The following is a 23,871-nucleotide window of genomic DNA, read 5'->3' on the forward strand; positions in this document are numbered from 1 at the left end:
ATGCCTGCGCCTATCAGTGTTCAAAGGGGCTTGCAGAGTTCGCAGCAGTCCAGCAATCTATTCCCTCACAGACTCTCAGGATTGCTGAGGTGCTGCCCCAGTGCAGCGAGACTGTTGCCAGGGAGCACAGAACAGCTGTCCTCTCCTGGGATGACCGCTTTCATGCTCCAATCCTACCTGCTCCGCCAGTGCCCTCGGTAATGCCTTTTGGCCAGGCCAGACTGATGCTGATGACCACCAACTCCAAAGCTCCTTCTCCACCAAGGTCATCTCTAGTCTGCTTCATTGAGAGTCAATAAGGGTCACAATGTCCCAAATGACCATAAGCTGCTTTCCCCTCCGAGGGAGAGGGCTGGCTGGTGATGATTTAGCCTGAGGATCATCACACCTCAGGAGAGGGGCAAGATTTAGAAGGTGGAACCTTCAAGGATAACCTCAGCTGGAATAGGAATTGAACCCACGTTGTTGGTGTTGCTCTGCATCACGAGCCAGCCGTCCAGCCAACTGAGCTAACCAGAGAGTCAGTAACCTTCCTCCAGCCATGCCGTGCCAATCACTCAGGTAGCATGTATAGGAGCAGTACGACAGGCAAAGACATGGAAGATGAGCACTAAGAAGCATTTTGTCTATAGAATAAGACATTATTTTCTTCATTAATTTTGTTTGCAGTGTTTATTTATCTTTTATCTTTTAATTGTGGCCAAGAGGACGATGTATTGCTCAGTGACAGCGGAATGGTGTGCACGGGTCTGCTGGGGAAATGGGGGCTCTGGTTTCTCAGATTGCACTTGAATTGATTTATCGACAGCCTGGCAGAAGTTGGCACTTCTCCTCCTTATTCCTCTTTTCCCTTTACACCTCCAACATCACTGCCCCTCCCTCCCCCAAAACCTTCTGCCTGAGAGTCAATGGCAAGGACTGTCTCCTCCAGATGATGATGTTGTGCAGCAGACATCAGGCACCAGACCGCCAGAGATCTTCACATCTGCTCTGTTGAGTATTGCAGGACTCCTCGAGAGGAGTCCACATAGTGGAATCGTTATTTTAACATGCCAGTGGTCTGCTCTCACGTTTCTTGTGAACAAGGCTCTCACTATATGCATGCTGTGTGTGTACGTGGGTTGTGAATTGGAGCTATATAATCAGTGGTTAGCCCTGGTTGCCTGCTAGCCACCCACTGAGTGAGGGCATCGGCTGCTGGGTGGAGCCTCAAAATGCCATTGCTGGATTCAAAGCAGCATTGCCAAGATCTGCCTGCTGTCCAACAGATGTTAGTTACGCCTGTGCCAACACCCTCAAAATAGGAAGTCTGTGTGATGCCTGTAGAAATATGGGCACATTCAACCAACAAGCAATGGGTGCTGCAGAGCTCAACTTTTCACCCAAGGTCTCTGGTCTAATTGCTCCCAGGAAATGTCAGTAATGCCCAACTGTGGTGCCACAGTGGTTAGCATTGCTGCCTCACAGCGCCAGGGACCCGGGTTCGATTCCCAGCTTGGGTCACTGTCTGTGTAGAGTCTACACATTCTCCCCGTGTCTGCGTGGGTTTCCTCCGGGTGCACCAGGTTTCTCCCACAATCTGAAATACGTGCTGATTGGGTGCATTGGCCGCATTAAATCTTCCCTCAGTGTACCCAAACAGGCGCCGGAGTGTGGCGAGTGGGGGATTTGCGCAGTAACTTTGTTGCAGTGTTAATGTAAGCCTACTTGTGACATACATAAATAAATAAATTAATTAAAACATCCCCCCGGTCCAGCAATGGTCAGTTGGGAATTTCAGCTGATTTTTTTTTCCTCTCCCGATTAACCTAGGGGAGCAAAGGTCAATTTTAGCAGTATACTGAGGTCAGTTAACTCGGGACGGATTGGGGATTGAACCTGGAACTGTCCTGTTCTGTAATACACTCCTTCCACTGCTTCAGCAAGTTGAGTCATTGAGAGAACTTTGACCTTGTTAGGACAGTATTCAATAATTTATTGAATCTCTATCCAGTTTACTTTAGCAACAGAACTGTCTGTGTGATGTGGTTATAGCAGAAATGAGGAAGATAGTGGACTAATTGAGCAGCATGTCTTCTCAGACTGATCGGAGTTGTAGCTGGACTAAACTTATTACTGAGATGTTTTCACTTGGTGTTGCAACAAGAGATAATGTAGCCCTAAAGACTTAGTTTATTAATATGATGTGAACATAAATGTTTTGTGTAGATTAAGAGGAAAGATATCCCATTACAGACTTAATGAAACCCCTGCTGTACATGTACCAATTTCCATTAATCTTTTAGTCATCAAGCAGTTGCCTGGAAATTTGCCTGCAGTGTTTTGAGGAGAATTAACAGAATTCCTATTGTTGCTTTAGTTCAGCTTTCACATCAATGCAGTCCATGTGCCAGGAAAGAAGTAACTGAGCCCAGAACGTTGGAGCTGAATCACCAAAGTTGTAACTGTTAATCACTCACTCCTTTAGTCAGAGCTAGAATTGTGGGCAGGATTCTCCAATCTTGTTTACCTCACCACCGCTACCAGCGAGAGTGATGAATTTAATGCCCAGCCTAAACTCCATTCACTGCAGTGACACCGCAGAATCCCAGCCACGGGCGAGGTCGGAGGATTCTGGTGTAAGGGACATAATGCAAGAAAGACATTCATCAGAAAACTATTTCACAACAACATTTATCCAGCACTCTTATTATAAAAATCCCAATAATGTGTCACAGGAATGCTGTCAAATAGAAACTGGAACCAAGCCAAAAAGGAGATATTCGAACGGTTGAATAAAACTTTATTTGAAGAGATTTTAAGGAGAAACTTGGGTAGAGCGAGAACTGTTGGTATAGGAACAACAGGATTAGCAGGTCATAATGCCTGTTTAATGCCTCATCCAAAAGATAGCTGTGAGAATTCTAACCTGTGGATAGGAAAGCTGCCTGGTAGGGTGGCCACAGCACCAGAGGGCCAGTCACTATTAACAGGTAATTTACCCCCTTCATTTTAGCAGCTACTCTGCAGGACTGTGGATGTTTGTAGCTGCAAGAATAGTTTCTTGGTTTGTGCTTTATATCAGGGCAACAGGATTAGGCCATTTAGCCAATAAAGTCTGTTGATTTTTATCTTAACTCTATTTACTCCCCTCGATGCCCTTACCTGACACAAGTCGTCGATCTGAGTTTGAAAGTTTCAGTTGACCTTGCCTCAGCAGCGTTTTGAGAGAGAGATTTCCACTATTCTTGGTGTGTAGATGTGCAATGGCCGAGCTCTAATTTTAATGTTTTGCTACCTTGCTCTAGACTCACCATTGAAGGAAATAGTTTTGTTCTTAAATATCTTATCAACTTCTTTATTCATCTTAACCCCTGAATTCAAGCACCTCAAACTTCTATATTAAATGGAATACAAGCATTGGCTATGTAACGTATCCAAATAACTCAACCCTTTTGCCTCGGATATAGTTTTGGTGAAATTGTGCTATTCCATGGCCATGCTGAGGTGAAGTTCCCAAAATGGAATGCAGTACTCCAGATGGATTCTAACCCAGAGCATTATACTCCTTTGTATTTCAGCCCTTATGAGATAAATACACTTTATTAACCTTTGTACCCGTCCACCTGCTTTTGGTGATTTCTGTGCTTGAACCCCCAAATCTCACTGTTAGTCCACAGTTCCTACCATTAGAAAATACTTGGATCTATGCTCTCTAAGTCCAAAGTGGATAATCTCACTCTTTCTCACGTGGAACTCCATCTGCCACAAGCTTTGCCCACTCGCCTAATCTATCAATGCCGCTTTGCACCCTTTTACCTCCACCTACACACCTACCATGCCTGTCTCTATTCCTTTACATGCAAGTCATTCAGAAACACTGAAATGAAAAGCCCCAGTAACATATGTGGGACATCATTATTTACATCCAGTCAATTTGAGCCCATTACCATACAAGTGACATTTGCAGACAGTCCCTTATTTACTACATTAGTTATTTATTGGAAAGTTCACATCCTTTAATGCAGAATGCCAATAACAAAAGACCAACAGCCATTTTCAGCCAATATATGGTCAACTAGATCAGTGTCTTGATTACTTTTTAAAAATACATTCATGAGATATGGGTGTCACAGGCTAGGCCGGCACATATTGCCCATCCTTGTCAATTCTTGCCTTTTATATAGTGACTTTTGCAACCACAGGACTTCCCAAAGTACTTCACAACCGATGACATTTTTGAAGTTGTTGTAATGTAGGAGGCATGACAGCAAGGCCTCACAAGCAGTAGTGACAATGATGAAATGGTGTGTTTACTGGAGACCTCTTCTGCAGTTTTTCTAATAGAATCAGTGGGGTTCTTTTGCACCCACGGCAGAAGGAACTTATTTAACATGGTTTTGTAAAAGGGAAATCATATTTGACTAATTTATTAAGAATCTTTTAAGGACATAATGAGTAAGGTGGATAAAGGTAGAAAAAGGAATCCAAATGTCATTTTAAGGCTTATTAACAGTAGAAAGATTGCCAGAGGAGCGCTTTAGTTGATTTAAGGATTAAAATGGAGATCTGTTGGCCTTGTCTCCTGCCTACAATAAGATATTCTGACTTTGCACTGATATTTATGCAGAATGAAGAATTTATCACTGGCAGATGTGGTGTACTTGAATTTACAAAAGGTGTTTGATAAGGTGCCCCGTCAAAGATTACCGCACACAATAAGAGCTCATGGTGTAGGGAGTAACATGTTATGATGGATTGAGGATTGGTTAGCTAACAGGAAAGAGAGTAGGAATAAATGGGTCAGTTTTGAGTTGGAGGGCTGTAACTAGTGGGCTGCCACAAGGATCAGTGCTGGGTCCTCGACTACAATCTATACCAATGACTTGGATGAAGGAACTGAATTTATGGTTGCTAAATTTGCTGATGACACAAAAATAGGTAGGAAAGAAAGTGGGGAGGAGAAATAAAAGGTGTCCAAAAGAATTTAGATGGGTTATGCGAGTGGGCAAATAATTGGCAGATGGAGTATAATATGGGAAAATGTGAACTTGTCCATTTGGCAGGAAGAATAAAAAAAGTAGCAAATTATTTAAATAGTGTTTTCAAAACTCTGTGGTACGGAGGGATCCAGGAAATTAGAATCAAAAACTGGCAGGCAGAAATATATTGGAACAGTGGGTGACTTTTAAACATGAGGTGGTTCGTTTACAGTCCAAGTACACTGGCTAAAGGCAAAGCTCCCTCGGTGACAATGGAGTTGTGGAGTAGAATGAAACAGAAAAAAAGTGAATGATATTTGTCAGCTTGATAATACGAGGAAGAATCTGGTTGAATGTAGAAAATACAGAGAACAAAAGGGAAGTGAGAATAGATTAGTGACTAATAGAAAAAGGAATCCAAATGTCATCTTTAGGCTTATTAACAGTAAAAGGATTGCCAGAGGAATGCTGGTGTTGATTTATGGATTAAAATGGAGATTTATTGGTGTAGGCAAGAGACATGGCTAGGATACTCTGACTTTGCATTGGTATCCATGATGTGGAGATGCCGGCGTTGACTAGGATGGGCACAGTAAGAAGTCTCTCAACACCAGGTTAAAGTTCAACGGGTTACTTTTGGAATCACGAGCTTTCAGAGCGCTGCTCCTTCATCAGGTGTTCATCCAGGAAGAGGACTTTATCCCAGCAACTTTGCTTACCTTTGCTTTGCTAATGTAATGTAAAAATCGATAGAAGAGCTGCTGGAGAGGCTGGTGGTTCTTAAAAGCGGAAAAGTCCCCTGGTTCGTGTATTCTGGGAGTGGAACTAAGTGGATTGTTCTTCAGAAGAGCCGGCACAGACTTACTAAACCAAATGGTGATTCTATGCTGCAGAAAGGATATTAAAGAACAGAAGTTGCAGTGCAGGTTCAACTGGTATGCTGTCAGGTATGAACACGCAGGATGGGAGCAGGAATAGACTAAAGCCCGTCACACTGGTGAGTTTGTAGACAGGGGGTTTGTAAAAACTAGTGCGTGGCCTACCTATTGCCTACCCACCAATTAATGGCCACTTAGGTACCTCATCCTGCCTCGGCACTATATTACCCATGACAAGTTAGTAGCCCGGCAGCTTTAGCTGCGCAGGATGGTTTTGGAAAAGGAGGGGAGAGGTAAATACTCCCTCAGGGATTCCCTGTGACAATTGGAGGCCCTCCCACTAAGTTCATTCTCCCCTTTAACCCTCTCTTCCACCTCAGCCTTTCAAAATTGGCCCTCCCATGAAACCCCCTCAACCTACCCTGCCTCACTGGGTCCTGCCAGCAGAGCCTGGCCAATACCCCGTACTTAGCCCAGATTCCATTAGCTGCTCTTTCAGGGATTGTCTGTAGTCTCAGCTGTGGCTGCCGCTCGAACCTGGCAGTGCTGGGACTACAAAATTGCCGAGTATCCAACTGGCCGGCAGTTACCCCAATGGGGGGTAGAAATCTCAGCCAATTAAAACCCAGCTGATGTTAAATGGCTGTTGGGCAGCTGGAATTGGTGAGGACGTGTTCCCTGCCAACTGTAAAGGTGGGGTAAGAAGTCTCACAACACCAGGTTAAAGTCCAACAGGTTTATTTGGTAGCAAATACCACAAGCTTTCGGAGCGCTGCCCCTTCGTCAGATGGAGTGGTTATCTGTAAAGTCTCAGCTGTAAAGGTAAACTGTAAAGGTGACAGGGTGTGAAATCCTATCTGAATATCATTGCCTAGTTATCCTAGGTATGGGAATCTGTAAATGTGAAGGAATACATGAACATAGAAGCAGTTTCTGTTAGAATTGAGGGGATTAAAATGTGATTTGATGAGAGTTGTATTAAATTTATGAAGCAGTGGAACTGAATAGATGGAGAGAGACTGTTTCCAGTTATTGAGAGATCTGGACATAGGGGTGTAGATGTAAAACTAGGAGAATTGGAGAAACAGTTTTTATATAGAGGGTTGAAGCTGGGGAATACATGCCTGGAGTTAGTGATTGCAGCAGAGACCATGGCAACATTTAAACAAAGGAGAGATTTAAAGAAAGGGAAATAGACATGGGGAATGGAATGAATACTGTGGATTCAGCCTAATGTTCATCTGGAGGATAAACTCCAATATGGGCTGCAAGTTCAGTTTCTGTTTTATAATTTCCATATAACTTATTTAGCTGTTTTATAGACTATGCTTTACATTTGGTGGAGTGCATTCTTATTCACCGAAACTCTGTATAGCAAACCGGTTCCACTGAGGTGAGGAACTGTTCAACTTAAATTGCTCCGTGAGGAGGAAAGGTGGGAGAAGGTTGGCCTGTAAAATCGCCGGCTCCAATGCACCCCTCCCTGATGAGCTCAATGCATTCTACACCCGTTTTGAGCAAGAGGTCAGCGAGAGCTTGCCCTCCATCCTGGAAGCCCTGAATGAACCTGTATCTGAGGTCACCATTGCAGATGTCAGAGCAGATTTCTCGAAGGTCAACCCACGGAAAGCGACTGGCCCTGATGTGGTATCCTGCGTGGATCAGCTTGCGGGGGTATTCGCAGACATCTTCAACCTCTCTTTTCAACAATCTGAGGTCCCTATCTGCTTTAAGAAGACGGCCATCATCAGCCGGTGACTCTGACATCCATCATTATTGAAGTGCTTCAAAAGGTTAGTCATGGCACGAATCAATTCCAGCCTCCCGGACTACCTGGATCCACTACAGTTTGCCAACCACTGCAACCGGTCCACAACAGACAGCACCTCCCTGGCCCTGCACTCAACCCTGGATCACCTAGATAACAAGGACACCCATGTCAGACTCCTATTTATTGATTACAGCTCAGCCTTCAACACCATTATTCCCATGAAACTCACTCCCAAACTCTGTAGCCTGGGCCTCGGCACCTCCCTCTGCGACTGGATCCTGAACTTCCCAACTCACAGACCACAATCAGGATAGGCAACAACACCTCCTCCACGATCATCCTCAACACCGGTGCCCCACAAGGCTGTGTTCTTTAGCCCCCTACTATACTCCTTATACACCTATGACTGTGTGGCCAAATTCCCCTCCAATTCGATTTTCAAGTTTGCTGACGACACCGCCGTAGTGGGTCAGATCTCAAACAATGACGAGACAGAGTACAGGAATGAGATAGAGAATCTGGTGAACTGGTGCGGCAACAATAATCTCTCCCTCAATGTCAACAAAACGAAGGAGATGGTCATCGACTTCAGGAAGCGTAAAGGAGAACATGTCCATGTCTACATCAAAGGGGCAAAATAGAAAGGGTTGAGAGCTTCAAGTTTTTAGGTGTCCAGATCACCAACAACCTGTCCTGGTCCTCCCATGCCGACACTATCGTTACGAAAGCCCACCAACTTTCTCGGAACACGAAGGAAATTTGATGAGACTTTGTAGAAATGGAATTGTTATTTTTAATTTGAGTGAGTTACTACTCTCACCAACTTTTACAGACGCACCATAGAAAGAAAGCATTCTTTCTGGTTGTATCACAGCTTGGTATGGCTCCTGCTCTACCCAAAACTGCAAGAAACTACAAAAGGTCGTGAATGTAGCCCAATCCCATCACGCAAACCAGCCTCCCAGCCATTGACTCTGTCTACACTTCGCGCTGCCTCGGCATAGCAGCCAGCATAATTAAGAACCCCACGCACCCCGGACATTCTCTCTTCCACCTTCTTCTGTCGGGAAAAAGTTACAAAAGTCTGAAGTCAACTGACCGACTCAAGAACAGCTTTTTCCCTGCTGCCATCAGATTTTTGAATAGACCTACCTCGCACTAAGTTGATCTTTCTCTACACCCTAGCTATGACTGTGAGACACTACATTCTGCACTCTCCTTTCCATCTCAATGAACGGTATGCTTTGTCTGTATACCACACAAGAAACAATACTTTTCACTGTATACTAATACATGTGACAATAAATCAAATCAAAAGAAATGCCTTCGTGGCAGTATGGAGCACTTCACCAAAGGGACCCCATTCTCTGCTTGAACAGAGAACATTGCACCTTTGAAGGGAAAATTAAATATTTGATGTAGATGATGATGAGCTGGGGAATATTGGAATGGTGCAATTAGTTTCCGATTGCTGCAGGAAAAATCCAGATGTGATGGACTAAATTACCTAATTCTGTGCAGTAAACTTTTACAAGTCTGCAGGCCACAAAGTTTTAATTTGCAGGTTCAGAAAGTTGTGCAAACATAGAATGAGATTTCAGAAGGATACGTTCATCTCCACATGTATGTTAACCATATTAAAAGACCCAAACATATCCAAGTATATCTATGTTACAAAGTGAGTACCCTCCAAATGTGCTTCATTGGTTATAAAGCATTTTGAGATGTCTGGTGGTTATTGGAAGTGTTATATAAATACAAATCTTCAAATTGCTACAAAGTTGGATGTGTAAATAAGTGCTCTTATTTCTTCCCCTTTCTTTGATCAACATTCTTTTTGAATAACACTGTGAATCCTCTGTCGAATCTGGATTAGGAAGAATGACAAGCCCTTGACTTGAGCTGTTAACCATGAACTTGGATCTTGGTTTGAATTTAAAATATTCATCTTTTTAACATTTAATCCTTCCGAAACTGAGAATCTCAAGCAAGTCATTTTCTTTATCACTGTTACAGAAACGGAATGAGTTTCCTGTGAAATGTATAATATAAAAGGATGTAAAGCAAATCTCATTTCATATTTTGATTTGAAAATCTGCTGCTTACCAGCTTCGAACTGATCTGATATGGAAATGTCAGCTTGGTGGAGAAAGTCTCTGTGTAGCTTTGAAAAGTCAGTTACTGCTGTGCATGTGGGTTGAAGCATACTGAGGTGACACTATACACAGTGATATGTAGTTCTGTGGTTGAAGGATTATACGCAAGTGCTCCTGAATAATCTTGGTGAAAAATTGAATTTTTGTTAGAGTCATACAGCGCAGAAAAGGCCCATCGAGTCTCCACCGACAGTAACTACCACTAAAGGTGCGCTAATCCCATTTTCCTGCACTTATCCCATATCTTTTTATGGTGATATTTCAAGTACTCATCCAAATACTTTTTAAGGGTTGTCAGGTTTCTGGCCTCCACTACCTTCCAGGCAGTGCATCCAGATTCCCACCGCCCACCTGAGTGAATTTTCTTTGCTCAGATCCCCTCTGAATCTTCTACCCCTAAAACTATGCCCCCTTGTGATTGGCCCCTCAACCAAGGGGAACAGCTGCTCCCTACTCATCCTGTCCATACCCCTCATAATCTTATATACCTCAATCATGTCCCTCCGTTTGTTTTCTTTCCTTCTCTGCTCTAAAGAAAACAATAAGAAGTCTCACAACACCAGGTTAGAGTCCAATAGGTTTATTTGATAGTACAAGCCACTAGCTTTCGGAGCGTTGCTCATTCATCAGGTAAATGGGAGTTCTGTTCACAAACAGGGCATATAAAGACACAAACTGAATTTACAAAATAATGGTTGGAATGCGAGTCTTAAAGGTACAGACAATGTGAGTGGAGAGAGGGTTAAGCACAGGTTAAAGAGATGTGTATTGTCTCCAGCCAGGACAGTTAGTGAGATTTTGCAAGCCCAGGCAACTCGTGGGGGTTACAGATAGTGTGACATGAACCCAAGATCCCGGTTGAGGCTGTCCTCGTGTGTAGAACTTGGCTATCAGTTTCTGCTCAGTGACTCTGCGTTGTCATGTATCGCGAAGGCCACCTTGGAAAACGCTTACCCGAAGAACAGAGGCCGAATGCCCGTGACCGCTGAAGTGTTCCCCAACAGTAAGAGAACACTCTTGCCTGGTGATTGTCGAGCGGTGTTCATTCATCCGTTGTCGTAGCGTCTGTATGGTCTCCCCAATGTACCATGCCTCGGGACATCCTTTCCTGCAGCATATCCGGTACCACTCAACAATCACCAGGCAAGACTGTTCTCTTCCTGTTGGGGAGCACTTCAGCGGTCACGGGCATTCGGCCTCTGATCTTCGGGTAAGAGTTCTCCAAGGCGGCCTTCACGACAACGCAGAGTCGCTGAGCAGAGACTGATAGCCAAGTTTCGCACACATGAGAATGGCCTCAACCGGGATCTTGGGTTCATGTCTCACTATCTGTAACCCCCACGACTTGCCTGGACTTGCAAAATCTCACTAACTGTCTTGGCTGGAGACAATACACATCTCTTAAACCTGTGCTTAACCCTCTCTCCACTCACATTGTCTGTACCTTTAAGACTTGATTAGCTGTAAAGACTCGCATTCCAACTATTATTTTGTAAATTGAATTTGTGTCTTTGTATGTTTGTGAACAGAACTCCCACTTACCTGATGAAGGAGCAGCGCTCCGAAAACTAGTGGCTTGTGCTACCAAATAAACCTATTGGACTTTAACCTGGTGTTCTGAGACTTCTTACTGTGTTTACCCCAGTCCAACGCCGGCATCTCCACATTAAAGAAAACAGTCCAAGCCTATCCAGTCTCTCCTTAAAGCTCAAATGCTCCATCCCAGGCAACGTCCTGGTGAATCTCCTCTGTACTCCCTCTAGTGCCATCACATCCTTCCAATGTGTCTGACATAAAGTTGCCACAACAGTCTGGAGTTCACTTGGAATCCCCTGTGCAATCTGCTTGTGCTGTTCATTCCTGTGTTTGAATAATCAGGCTTGTGTCTCAGATTTATTTTGTATCTTCCGCAGGGTGCTGGAACAGATGAAAAGTGCTTGATAGAAATTCTTGCTTCAAGAACCAACCAGGAACTGAGAGCAATTACTCCGGCTTATAAGCAAGGTATGGCTGGAATACACGAGCTATTTGACAGCAGTGGTTGGTTAAATAGATGAGGTGCCATTTGATTGGCGATCATGTACACCCTGGGGTTAATGGCCTATGTCTCTGGAAATTGCAGGTACCGTGATTTGTGTTGTGGTTACTTTTTGCTTGTTGAGACAGTTTTGTGTTCACTGGCTTGCATCCCATTTTCTCAGCCATTGGCTATGATCTGTAGAACAAAATTAACACATTTGGATTCCTAGGTCGTGATCTAATTGTTACATCGTTGCAGAGGTCACCCCTGTAAGGGCAGCACGGTGGCACAAAGTTCAGCATTGTTGCCTCACAGTGCCAGGGACCCGGGTTCAACACCGGTTTCAGGTGGCTGTCTGAGAGGAGTCTGCATGTTTTCCCCGTGTCTGCTCCGGTTTCCAGCCACACTCCAAGGATGTGCAAGTTAGATGGGTTGGCCATGCTAAAGTCCCATTAGTGTCAGTGGGATTAGTGGGCTAAATATATGGGGTTATGGTGATAGGGCCTGGATGGGCTTGATGGGCCGAATGGCCACCACCTGTACTATATGGTTTCTATGATCTAATATAAAGGAATGGGTTTCTGCAATTTCTGGGAGTTGTCCTTGGCTTCCAGGTTTCCCAACCACCCTGAACTCGGTGTACCAAAATCGATAGCTACTCTCCTGAGCATTGTCGCTCACCACTTTGGAGAAACAGTTTTTGTATGTGCGGCGCGCATGTTGACTAGAGCGTGCGCGCTGGCTGGGGCGCGCGTGCTGGCTAGGGGTGGCTGTTGTGACTCGCAGCCATACAGAGTTGTCTGAGCCCTGCTGCTCTCTCTGGTGTTTGGAAGGTACGGCTTCATTGCATTTTGGGAGGGGCTAAGAGCATCGGGTCAATGAAATTAACTAGAAACTGCACGCCTTGATGGAGAAATTTGGAGAGAAACTGAAAGGGAGATGAACACAAACTGGGAAGGAGAGAAAGCTGGAGAAGTGAAAGGGTAAGTACGCAAACTGGGAGGTTTACATAGTACGAAAACAACACTCCTAAATTAAATCCCGGTTGACTATGACAAAGACAGACTGTGCCTCCTCTCCTATTTGACCTCTCTTAACCCTTTGACAATTTGACCATGGAATTGTGCCACACTGCTTCACTTCCATCATCCAGCTGGCTGGACTACACTTGCCTGACTCCATTCTTTCTTATCCAAACACAGCCAGAGAATTGCCTTGTTGAACAAGACCCTGCTGAGGTGGACACACAAAAAAAAAATCTACATTTAGTGCAACTCTACATTATTCAGAAGAGCTAGCTTAATCACAATTTCTGAGACTAGAGTATAGTGATGACTCAGATTCACAGCTGAGATCTAGGTATTACCCGCACTGCTGAGGGAGCTGGCCAGGCTTTAGTCACTCAATACGGATATCTTCTTCCCTGAGCTCAGGATCCTCCTCCTATAACGGTGGTTCCTGGGTTGTAGGTTTTTGCATGCTCCGAAAGCCCTTCTCTTATACACAGTCAGTAAAGTGATCAACCACCACATGTCCTGACCTGCCAGTTAGGTTTCTGCTCTGGGCTCTCAAGATGTGCTTAGTTGACACTTCCCTGCTATATTTGCTTGTCCACCTGTTGCAGTCTGTTCCTGCACAGTTACCTCTGGTGTTCCCCAAGGATCTAACCTTAGCCCCCTCCCTCCTGGCTGCCCCTTGGTACAAAAGTACAGTGTTCATTTGTACATGTATGCTGACAATATTCAGCTCTACCTCACCACTGATGTCTGTAAATTTTGACTGACATCTGATACTGGATGAGTGGAAATTTCCTCGAAATATTGGGAAGGATGAAGTGATTCTTTTCGGTCCCTGTCACAGGTTCCGTTCCCAACCTACCAACTCCATCCCTTTCCCTGGCAACTCTGAGGCTAAACCAGACATTTTGCAACCTTGGTGTTATGTTTGATCCCGGGATGAGCTTCCGACCATATGTACGCACAATCACCAGGAATCCCTGCTTCCACCTCAGTAACATTGACCAGTTCCACTTGCCTCAGCTGAAATCATCATTCATGTCTATGTTGTTCCGAGACTTGACTATTCCAATGCATTCCTGGCTGGCCGCTCTCATTCTACCCCCCGCACAACCCTGAGGTCATTACAAACTTGTCCTAACTTGCACCAAGTGCTACTCGCCCACTTTCTCGGGGCTCACTGACCTACAGTGGCTCGCACTTGAGCAGTGCCTCAATTTTTAAATTCTTGCCATTGTCTTCGAATCTCTCCATGACCTTTGCCCTTTGCCTTTTCTCTGCTGAGTTGCAGCTTTGCAGCCTACACTCAGATCTCCGTGATCCTCCAATTCTCTTGAGCAGTCACAATTTTAGTCAGTCCATGGTTAACAGCCATTGCCTTAAGCTCTGGAATTCCCTTGCTAAACTTCTCAGCCTCTCTATTTCTCTTTTCATTTCTAACACTCCCTAGAATCTACTTCCTTTGACCATCTGGCTTAATATCTCTTTATGTGGCGAGTGTCAAAACTTCCTTTTATAATGTTTATAAAATGCCTTGAGATGTTTTATGATATAGGCGCCATAGAAATGGAGAGGAACACATGAGAGGGAGAGAGAGTTCACATTGGTCTGTGATGTATGTTGGTCATGATGTGTAGTTGGACTGGGGTAAGCACAGTAAGAAGTCTCACAACACCAGGTTAAAGTCCAACAAGTTTATTTGGTAGCACAAGCTTTCGGAGTGTCGCTCCTTCTTCAGGTGAGTCTCCTAAAGAAGGAGCGACATCCGAAAGCTTGTGCTACCAAATAAACCTGTTGGACTTTAATCTGGTGTTGTGAGACTTCTTGCGTATGTTGGTGTACAGGAATTGGGCAGATTTAGTGCTTCTCCCCACAGTCTAAGCCTCACCCTGCCCCACCCCTTCACTGCGGGTGTGTGTCATTGGTGCATTGGATTAGATCAGACTTTGTGTTGTTCATTGATTTATTATAACTATTTGTAAAATATCATTATGACAAATGTCATTAGCAATGAGCTGTAGAGACAAGTCAGTGAAATGGATTTGGTGTTTCTCATTGGAGTTGATGAAGTAGAAACATTGCAGCTTTCATTGAAATGCTGTTTATCCTCAAATCTTTCTATTTTGTGTTTCTTGATTTATAAGTTTTTTATTTCAGTGAAATAAAAAGGGAACCTGTTACTTGGGGCTTGGTATGTCTGAGACATTCAGCTGGCAATTGCAGTTGGGAAAATGCTGTTTGATTAAATGTCATGGGACTTCGCATCGCTGAGATCAAATGTCACATGATCAAATCTCCAGAAATAAGTCAAACCACACACAACGACCACAGTGACATCACCAAAACATTTCCTGCTATTGCAATGCCAGATACAGCACACTGAGTGGGCTTTAATGCCACCCCGAAGCAGGTGAGAGGTGCATTAAAATGGTGAAGGTGCCAAGTGGGGGTCCTGCCGCTGCTTTACCTCTGTCCCAATTATGTTGGGGATTTTAAGGTGCATGGACGGGTCCCCCCCGCCCCGCCCCCCCTCCCCCCTTGCCTTTGGTCTGGATCCCTGATTGATCCTGGGCCTCTGGGGAGGAGGGAGGTGCATTACCAGCAGCTACCACTGCTCTCCTGATGGCAATGCACTGCTGCTGGCTTCTGATTGACTGACAGCTCTTGGGGACCGGGGTTTCGGCTGCCCTGGGGAATGCCCACCACTGAAGTACCCGACTTGCTGTAATACAGCAGTCCTTCCTCAGAGGGGGGTGACTCTTGGTGGTTCTCCAGCAGGCCTGCCCTCCTCGTCTAGATTAAATTCAGCCCCAAAAGTGCTTTTTATTCGGCCCGTTCTAGATGCTTATACAGCTTCATCAGAAACAGGATTCACTGGGACCTAAGCAGGTTGCTATTAGCTGCCTTTTTGGGAGCTGCTTGTATACACAACTTCCAAACACTGCAGAGGAACTGTGAAAAGTTCTAGCTGTGTCATTTCATGATTAAACAGCAGGGCTCACAAACTGATAGTTCTGTGGCAACTTAATGACCTAACTAGTTAATCCCACAAATGTTTGCAGCCTAGTCTTGGGAGTGTGAGAGCTGCAGTTATAAACATTACAGACCCAACCCCACCCGATTCTCTGTACCAGTGGCAACATGACTGAGGATTTCTGCATATTGACTGTATTGCTTTTATAAGAAACTCCTCATCATAAACTGACAGCATCAGCTTCCAGCTCCCCCACCCTCCTTTCCTGGCCTTAGCTGCAGCACTCTGAGGAGGTGCCTGACTTCCATTCATTGTCTAAGGGACAGGACAGCCAGTGATCGACTGTCCTTCTGGCTATCAGAGGAACATTTATATTTGATTGCAATCAAAGTGCTGAAATAAAAACAGAGAATGCTGGAAATCTGGCAGCATCTGTGGAGCGAAAAACAGAGTTAACGTTAATGCTGGATTTTACCAGCCCTGTAGGATTGGGCTGGGCGACAGGGAAAGGCAAGGAATGGAGTGTTCATCGTTTTCCTGCCACCATGTGCCGTGGTTCCCCGTGGACGGCAAGAAGAGTTCGTCAATCAGAATAGAGAGTCTGAGTCATGATCTTCCAGGCAGCAAGGCTTTATTTTCTAATACAAGTCAACAATGTAGGGGTAGGGCCTGGGTGGGATTGTGGTCGGTGCAGACTCGATGGGCCGAATGGCCTCCTTCTGCACTGTAGGGTTTCTATGATTCTATGAAAGACGGGATTTCCAGATGAATCCAAAGAACCAGCGCGCTGACAGTCATTTTTATACACATTTTAGCTTCATACCTCATCATTCTTATCTTACAGTCAAGGCTATTTTTGCAGACCCCAAGGCCACTTTTCGTTAGCCGCCATGGTTTACTAGACCTACATTATCTGCCTTCTTTCTGATTGGTCACTAATGAATGTGCTATGATATCATTGTGGTTACATCTTACCTTCTTATCTGAAGTTTATTGTCTAATCAGCCAAGGTTGTTGTTTGTTCAACCATTGTGGGGCATCCTGCTATGCCAAGTCTTTTTTTTAAAGATGTGCGTTTGTCTGACTTAAGTTTATTTAGGAAATTACTTTCAGCTTCTGTGTGTTTGCTTGACTTCTTTTAGCCTTTATGTTCATTCATGTGAGTATCCATGTGTACTGGCCTGGTAAGGTATTGTGCACTTAAAAGGGTACAAGTGTATGCTTAATAAGATATGTGATGATATATGAGAGCTTCTTAGGTAGTGATTATCTCTTCTATGTTAATTATTATCTCCTACTTGTCCTAATAATTATTCCTTCCAATATATGTTGTCTTAATGATTATTCCTTACACATGCTAGTGGCGGGGAAAGTGGAAGATGGCCCTTCCTGATCCAGAGGCCAATTGATCCAACCCATTAAGGGCATCATTCCACTGCACTTTGCCAGAGGGGCTTATGCCCTTTTGCCATGTGGAGAGACCACTGGGTGAATCCTGGCAGCCTCCCTGCAGGCTTGTGTGGGCCCTCCTAATTGGCACTCTATGGCCCAGAGGCACTATTCACCTCCCCTCCCCATCCACCCAGACAGCAATGGATGCCTCCCTACCTTTAGCCTCAACTCCTTTGCTGGGGTTTGCCTCACTGGCCCCAGTGGCAAAGGGTGCACCTGTGGCATTCCCCCATCCTGGCCTTCACCAAAGTTCCCCCCACACCCCAACTACCTCCCTCGCCCAGCCCTTGCTGATTGGCCACTGGATATCCTCCTTCCATCCTGTCCTCCTTTGCTAGGTGCAGTCCTAGCATTGGCCATCTCTCTTGATGGCGCTGCTGAGAACTCTGAGATGCGGGTCCTCTGACTGGCAGCTACTTGGGATGCATGGTCATCCTTTAAAGAGACGGCAGCCCTGATGGCAACCAATTCTTTGCCTGACCCCCAGAAAGATGCGGCCATAGTCATCCCCAGCTTTCATAAACGAGACATGGTGGAGACGCTTTGGAAATTCAGGAAGTGAATCACACTGCAGAATTCCCAGTGTCTGAACTGTTCTCGTAGCTGCAGCATGTGGCTGTTCCAGTTCGTATAATCACAGAATCCCTAAAGTGCAGAAGGAGGCCATTCGGCCCATCAAAGCTGCACCGATAACAATCCCACCCACATCCTATCCCTGTAACCCCACGTGTTTACCCTGCTAATCTTTCTGACACTAAGGGCCAATTTAACATAGACAATTCACCTGACCTGCATATCTTTGGACTGTGCGAGGAAACCGGTGCATGCAGAGGAATTTGACGCAGACACGGAGAATGTGCAGACTCTGCACGGACAGTGACCCAAGGCTGGAATTGAACCTGGGTCCCTGGCAACAGTGCTAACCACTGTGCCACCGTACTGCCCCAACTTTCTAGATAGTGGTGACCCCAGGGTGTTGATGGTAGGGACTTTGGCAATGCCATTGAATGTCAAGGTAAGATGGTTAAATTGACGCTCATTAGAGGTGGTCACTGCCAGGATTTGTGTGGTATGAATATGACTTGTCATTTATCAGGTCTGAATGTTCTTTAGGGCTTGCTGAATGCCAGCACAGAGAGAGCTTCATTATCTGAAGAGTCACGAATAGAACTGTGCAACCATCAACTAACTAGCTCATTTGATACCTTTCAGAATATGGCAAAGATCTGGAAGAAAATGTTGTGAGTGACACTTCTGGCCATTTCCAAAGGATTTTGGTGATTCTTCTCCAGGTAAAAATTTAGTTTCCATACCAAAGCACAAAGTGCTAAACCACCATGCTAGTTGTTAAGTGTTTAGAGGTATGAGTATAGAAGTAATTTCCTCATTGTTTTAACCTGCAGACAATAGCAATTTAATATTCAATAGCATTCTTCATGTAGTAAAGCGTCCCAAGATGCTTATCAAACAAAATCAATAGCAAGTATCGAAATGGGCGACAGGCAGCTTAACTCAAAGAAGTTGGTCTATGGAGCATCTACTAAAAGGTTGAGAGATGAGCTAATTTGGGGAGGGAGTTACAAAGAGCAGAGTCTAGGCAACTGAAGCCATGCCTGTGAATGGTGTGATGGGAGGATTGTTGGGTTGGAGGAGATTACAGAAATAGAGGGGGACAAAAACATGAAGTGATTTGAAAACCAGGGTGAGAGTTATGAAATTAAAATCAGTGTGGGTTGGCACCCACATAAGTGATGGATAACTAGAACTTGGAGCGGGTTCGGAAATGGGTAGCAGTGTTTTAGTTGAGCTTAAGTTTACAGAGGGTTCAATGTGGATAGCTTTGTAGTAGTCTAAAAGTATCAATGGCCTGGATAAGGGTTTCAGCAGGAGATGAGCTGAGGCAGGGTTGGAAACGGTCATTATCGTGGAGGTTGACTATCTCAGTGATAGAGAGAATACACTGGGGGCCATCAAAATTGGGAACAATCTGGTTCATTCTCACAGGTGTGGAGATGCCGGCGTTGGACTGGGGTAAACACAGTAAGGTGAACACAGACGTCATTCTCACAGGGCCAGAGAGAATCATTGAATAAAATCATAGAATCCCTACGGTGCAAAACAAGGCCATTCAGCCCATCGAGACTGCACCGACAACAATCCCACCCAGGCCTATCCCCGTAACCCCACGTATTTACCCTGCTAATTCCCCTGACACTAAGGGGCAATTTAGCATGGCCATCCACCCAGTCTGCACATCTTTGGATTGTGGGAGGAAAGCGGAGCACCCGGAGGAAACCCATGCAGACACAGGGAGAACATGCAAACTCCACAGAGACAGTGGGGCTGGAATTGAACCCGGATCCCTGGTACTGTGAGGCAGCAATGCTAGACACTGTGCTGAGAGGAAAGGTGTTTATGGTTAGGAACAGCCTTTGTGTAGGGATTGAAAACAGTAAGTGTAGCCTTCTCAATACTTAATTAGAGGAAGTTCCTCCTCATTCAGTAATGGATGTTAGACAAGCTATGTGACTGATCAGAGAGAGTAAAGGGGGCGAGAGGGCTGGGTTGATGTAGAGCTGTCCTTGCTGTATATTTGGAACTTGAGGATGTGATTTTGGACACTTGTCAAGGGCCAACATGTGGTTAAGAATTCTGAATCATACTGCAGTTGGAAAATAATCCATTGCAGGAGATTCTTTGCTGATGGCCGGATGGATATAAATGGAGCCAGGTGACAGAGAGCCAGCTGGACAATGGGAGGGATGTATTTGAGGAGGGATAGTTTTACATTGGTCAGTCAGATAGGATTCTACTTGTGACTGTGAGGGCTGTTTCAGTATTCTGGCAGACAGAAATCTGATGAACAAAATTGCACCAGGTTTCAACAGCCTGGTGGCTACTGAGGGAGGGAGGCAAGGGGAGGAATGAATTGCTTTTTCTGGAGTATGTCTTGACTCCGTGGTAACATTCTCTCCAGTGGGTTCGAAGATTGTGGTTCAAACCTCACTCCAGAGACTTGAACGCATTGCCTGGTCTGATATTTCAGTGCATTACTGAGGAAATGCTGCGGTACTGGAAATGCCATCTTTTGAGCAACATCTGTTCCTCTGGTCGATGCAAAAGATCCAGCTGATCTTTTTAAGAATTACGAATGTAAGGAAGAGGAACAGGATCGGGTCATTGAACCTCCTTGATTCTATTCTTCCATTCCGTGAAATCATGGCTGATCTCTAATCTCAGCCTAACATTCCCCTCTGACCCCTTTATCCCCTAAATTTTTGGACACTATCTATCTTGGTCTTGAATATACTCAATGACTTAGCACTCACAGCGTTCTGGGGTAAAGAATGCCAAAAGTTGAGGTATAAATGTTGACCAAAACACAGGCTTATTTTGCGTCAAACTGGGAGGGCATACGTGGATCTCGGTTTTATTTCTCATTAGAAAGCCAGAGGCTTTGACAACGCAGCACTGTCTTTGTAATGCACGGATCAACAAGTGTTGTTCGTGTCGTGTCTGCATGTAATGGATAAATGGGCACAGCAATATTAAACCGGCTGGCCAAAAGCTAAGCCAAAGAGGTGGGTTTTAAGAATAATATTGATGGAGAATGTGGTGCAGAGTTTGGTGAGGATATTCCAGGATAGTGTGCAGTTTAGGTCAAAGTCTCCAACAATAGGGTGAATGGAGGAGGCTGCACAAGAGGCCAGTGTTGGAAAAACCTATATTAGGCATGTGATTGTAAGACTAAAGGAAGTTACAGGGAGGTGGCGAGATTTGAATACAAGCTTGAGAATTTTAAATTCGATGTGTTGCGGGACTGGAAGCCAAGGTAGGTCACAAAGGAGAGGGATAATAGGTGAGCATAACCTTTCTTGTTATGAATGCGTTTCTTCACATATATACAGTGCTGTTTTATGGTGTGCGATCTGTGTGGATTATTTTTAAATAAAACCAGATTTGATCACCATGATGCTTCAGAATGTAAAACGCCACAGTAATAATGTTCTAAATGTTTTCACAGTTATGATGGCCCTGATTTTGAAAGGGGACAGGAATAGTACACGTAATCCCCAAAGGATGCCGCACCTCAGGAATGTGGAGGCCCGGTCCTCATCTACATAAATGTTCTTAGTCCCATCTGGAACTGGCCAAATCTGGCTACCTGGCTGGTGGATGAGTGGGAATTTTGTGGCAGGAAGTTGCAGCCTGGAATCTGTGGGAATTCCCAGCTCTGTAGAGTGGGGAGGTGCAAGGATTCCTTGTGCAGCAGTGGGAGAGTGCTCCTGCTCCCAATCATGGGTTCTGACTAATGTGGACCTCTTCCAGCCAATGGAGTCTCTTGCCCTGACTCTGCAATTATGAACCTTATTGTGCAGGATTCTGCTAGACCCCTGCTCACCAATAGAGGGAGTAAGAAGTTTAACAACACCAGGTTAAAGTCCAACAGGTTTATTTGGTAGCAAAAGCCACACAAGCTTTCGGAGCTCTTTCTGGAGACAATACACATCTTTTTAGCCTGCCTTGATGCTCTCTCCACTCACATTGTTTTGTTTCTTAAAGACTTGATTAGTTGTAAGTATTCGCATTCCAACCATTATTCATGTAAATTGAGTCTGTGTCTTTATATGCTCTGTTTGTGAACAGAATTCCCACTCACCTGAAGAAGGGGCTTAGAGCTCCGAAAGCGTGTGTGGCTTTTGCTACCAAATAAACCTGTTGGACTTTAACCTGGTGTAGTTAAACTTCTTACTGTGTTTACCCCAGTCCAACGCCGGCATCTCCACATCACCAATAGAGGGAGCCATGGCAGCCTCAAAGTCAGCAAATAAATTGCATGTTGAGAAATGGCTGGATTTGCACAACAGCTGACATTTAATTTCACTGCTACCATTCAGAGCTGGTAATTCATACTGTTAGGGACTATTAATGATGTTCAACCTTGGAGGCCAGAAAGGGCATCTGGGGAATCTCACTGGTGATAATGAATTGGTCTAGCAATTTTTTTTAAAAAAACCTCACCATTACTTTTGAGCTGACCCAGAGTCAGGTTAGCAATAGTAGACAACAATTTCCATACAACCAATAAAGCTGTTTCAACACTCAAAGAGCAAATTCTAAAGATTTATTTGGAAAATAAACTGATGCATAATCTTTAAGGCAGACACTCTGTCATTTTCACCACTCTTTGGCTGAAGAAATTCCTCCTCATCTCTGTTTTAAAGGATCGTCCCTTTAGTCTGAGGTTGTGCCCTCTGGTTCTAGTTTTTCCTACTAGTGGAAACGTCCCCTCTACGTCCAGTCTATCCAGGCCTCGCAGTATCCTGTAAATTTCAATAAGATACCCCGTTATCCTTCTAAACTCCAACGAGTACAGACCCAGAGGACTCAACTGTTCCTCATACGACAAGCTCTTCATTCCAGGGATCATTCTTGTGAACCTCCTCTGGACCCTTTCCAAGGCCAGCACGTCCTTCCTTAGATATGGGGCCCAAAACTGCTCACAATATTCCAAATAGCGTCTGACCAGAGCCTTATACAGCCTCAGAAGTACATCCCTGCTCTTCGACATGAATGCTAACATTGCATTTGCCTTCCTAACTGCCGATTGAACCTGCACATTAACCTTAAGAGAATCTTGAACAATGACTCCCAAGTCCCTTTGTGTTTCTAATTTCCTAATTATTTCCCCATTTAGAAAATAGTCTATGCCTCCATTCTGCCTTCCAAAGTGCATAACCTCACACTTTTCCACATTCCATCTGCCACTTCTTTGTCCACTCTCCTAGCCTGTCCAAGTCCTCCTGCAGCCCTCCTGCTTCCTCAATACTACCTGTCCCTCTACATATCTTTGTGTCATCTGCAAGCTTAGCAACAGTGCCTTTAGTTCCTTTTTCCAAATCGTTAATGTATATTGTGAAAAGTTGTGGTCCCAGCACTGACCCCTGAGGCACACCACTAGTCACCGGCTGCCATCCTGAGAAAAACCCCTTTATCTCCACTCTCTACCTCCTGCCAGTCAGCCAATCCTCTATCCATGCCCTTAACACCATGGCCTCTTAACTTATTTAACAGTTTCCTATGCGGCACCTTGTCAAAGGCCTTCTGGAAATCTAAATAAATCACATCCACTGGTTCTCCTTTTTCTCACTTCCTTGTTACTTCCTCAAAGAACTCTAACAGATTTGTCAGACATGACCTCTCCTTGACAAAGCCGTGCTGACTCAATCCTACTTTATCATGCACTTCCAAGTACTCTGCGATCTCATTTTTAATAAGGGACTCTTAAAATCTTGCCAATGACCGAAGTCAGGCTAACCGGCCTATAACTTCCCGTCTGCTGCCTCCCTCCCTTTTTAAACAGCGGTGTTACATTAGCTACTTTCCAAAGCTCTGGGACCCTCCCTGTCTCCAGTGATTCCTGAAAGATCACCACCAATGCCTCCACAATTTCCTCAGCTATCTCTTTTAGAACCCTGGGGTGTAGTCCATCCGGTCCAGGTGATTTATTCACCTTCAGACCTTTCAGTTTCCCCAGATCCTCCTCCTTAGTGATGGCCACTACACGCAGCTGTGCCTCCTGATTCTCCAGGAGCTCTGGCATCTCACTGGTGTCTTCCACCATGAAGATTGACGTAAAGTA

General features: G+C 44.8%; 1 protein-coding gene across 2 annotated transcripts in view; it reads left to right on the forward strand.

The window, feature by feature from the left end:
* The window catches only part of LOC144492905 (annexin A5-like), a 74,100-nt gene that overhangs the window by 23,646 nt on the left and 26,583 nt on the right, over positions 1 to 23,871 (forward strand). For both annotated transcript variants that reach the window (XR_013497653.1, XM_078211513.1), the window contains exons 6-7: positions 11,680 to 11,770; positions 18,441 to 18,520. Coding sequence is in view for 1 of the 2 variants with exons in the window: in XM_078211513.1 (XP_078067639.1) it covers positions 11,680 to 11,770; positions 18,441 to 18,520 (171 nt within the window). In the remaining variant the exon portion in view is untranslated. The remainder of the gene's footprint in view (positions 1 to 11,679; positions 11,771 to 18,440; positions 18,521 to 23,871) is intronic.

The sequence above is a fragment of the Mustelus asterias genome, chromosome 1, assembly GCF_964213995.1.
Source record: "Mustelus asterias chromosome 1, sMusAst1.hap1.1, whole genome shotgun sequence".
In the NCBI taxonomy this organism is placed as follows: domain Eukaryota; kingdom Metazoa; phylum Chordata; class Chondrichthyes; order Carcharhiniformes; family Triakidae; genus Mustelus; species Mustelus asterias.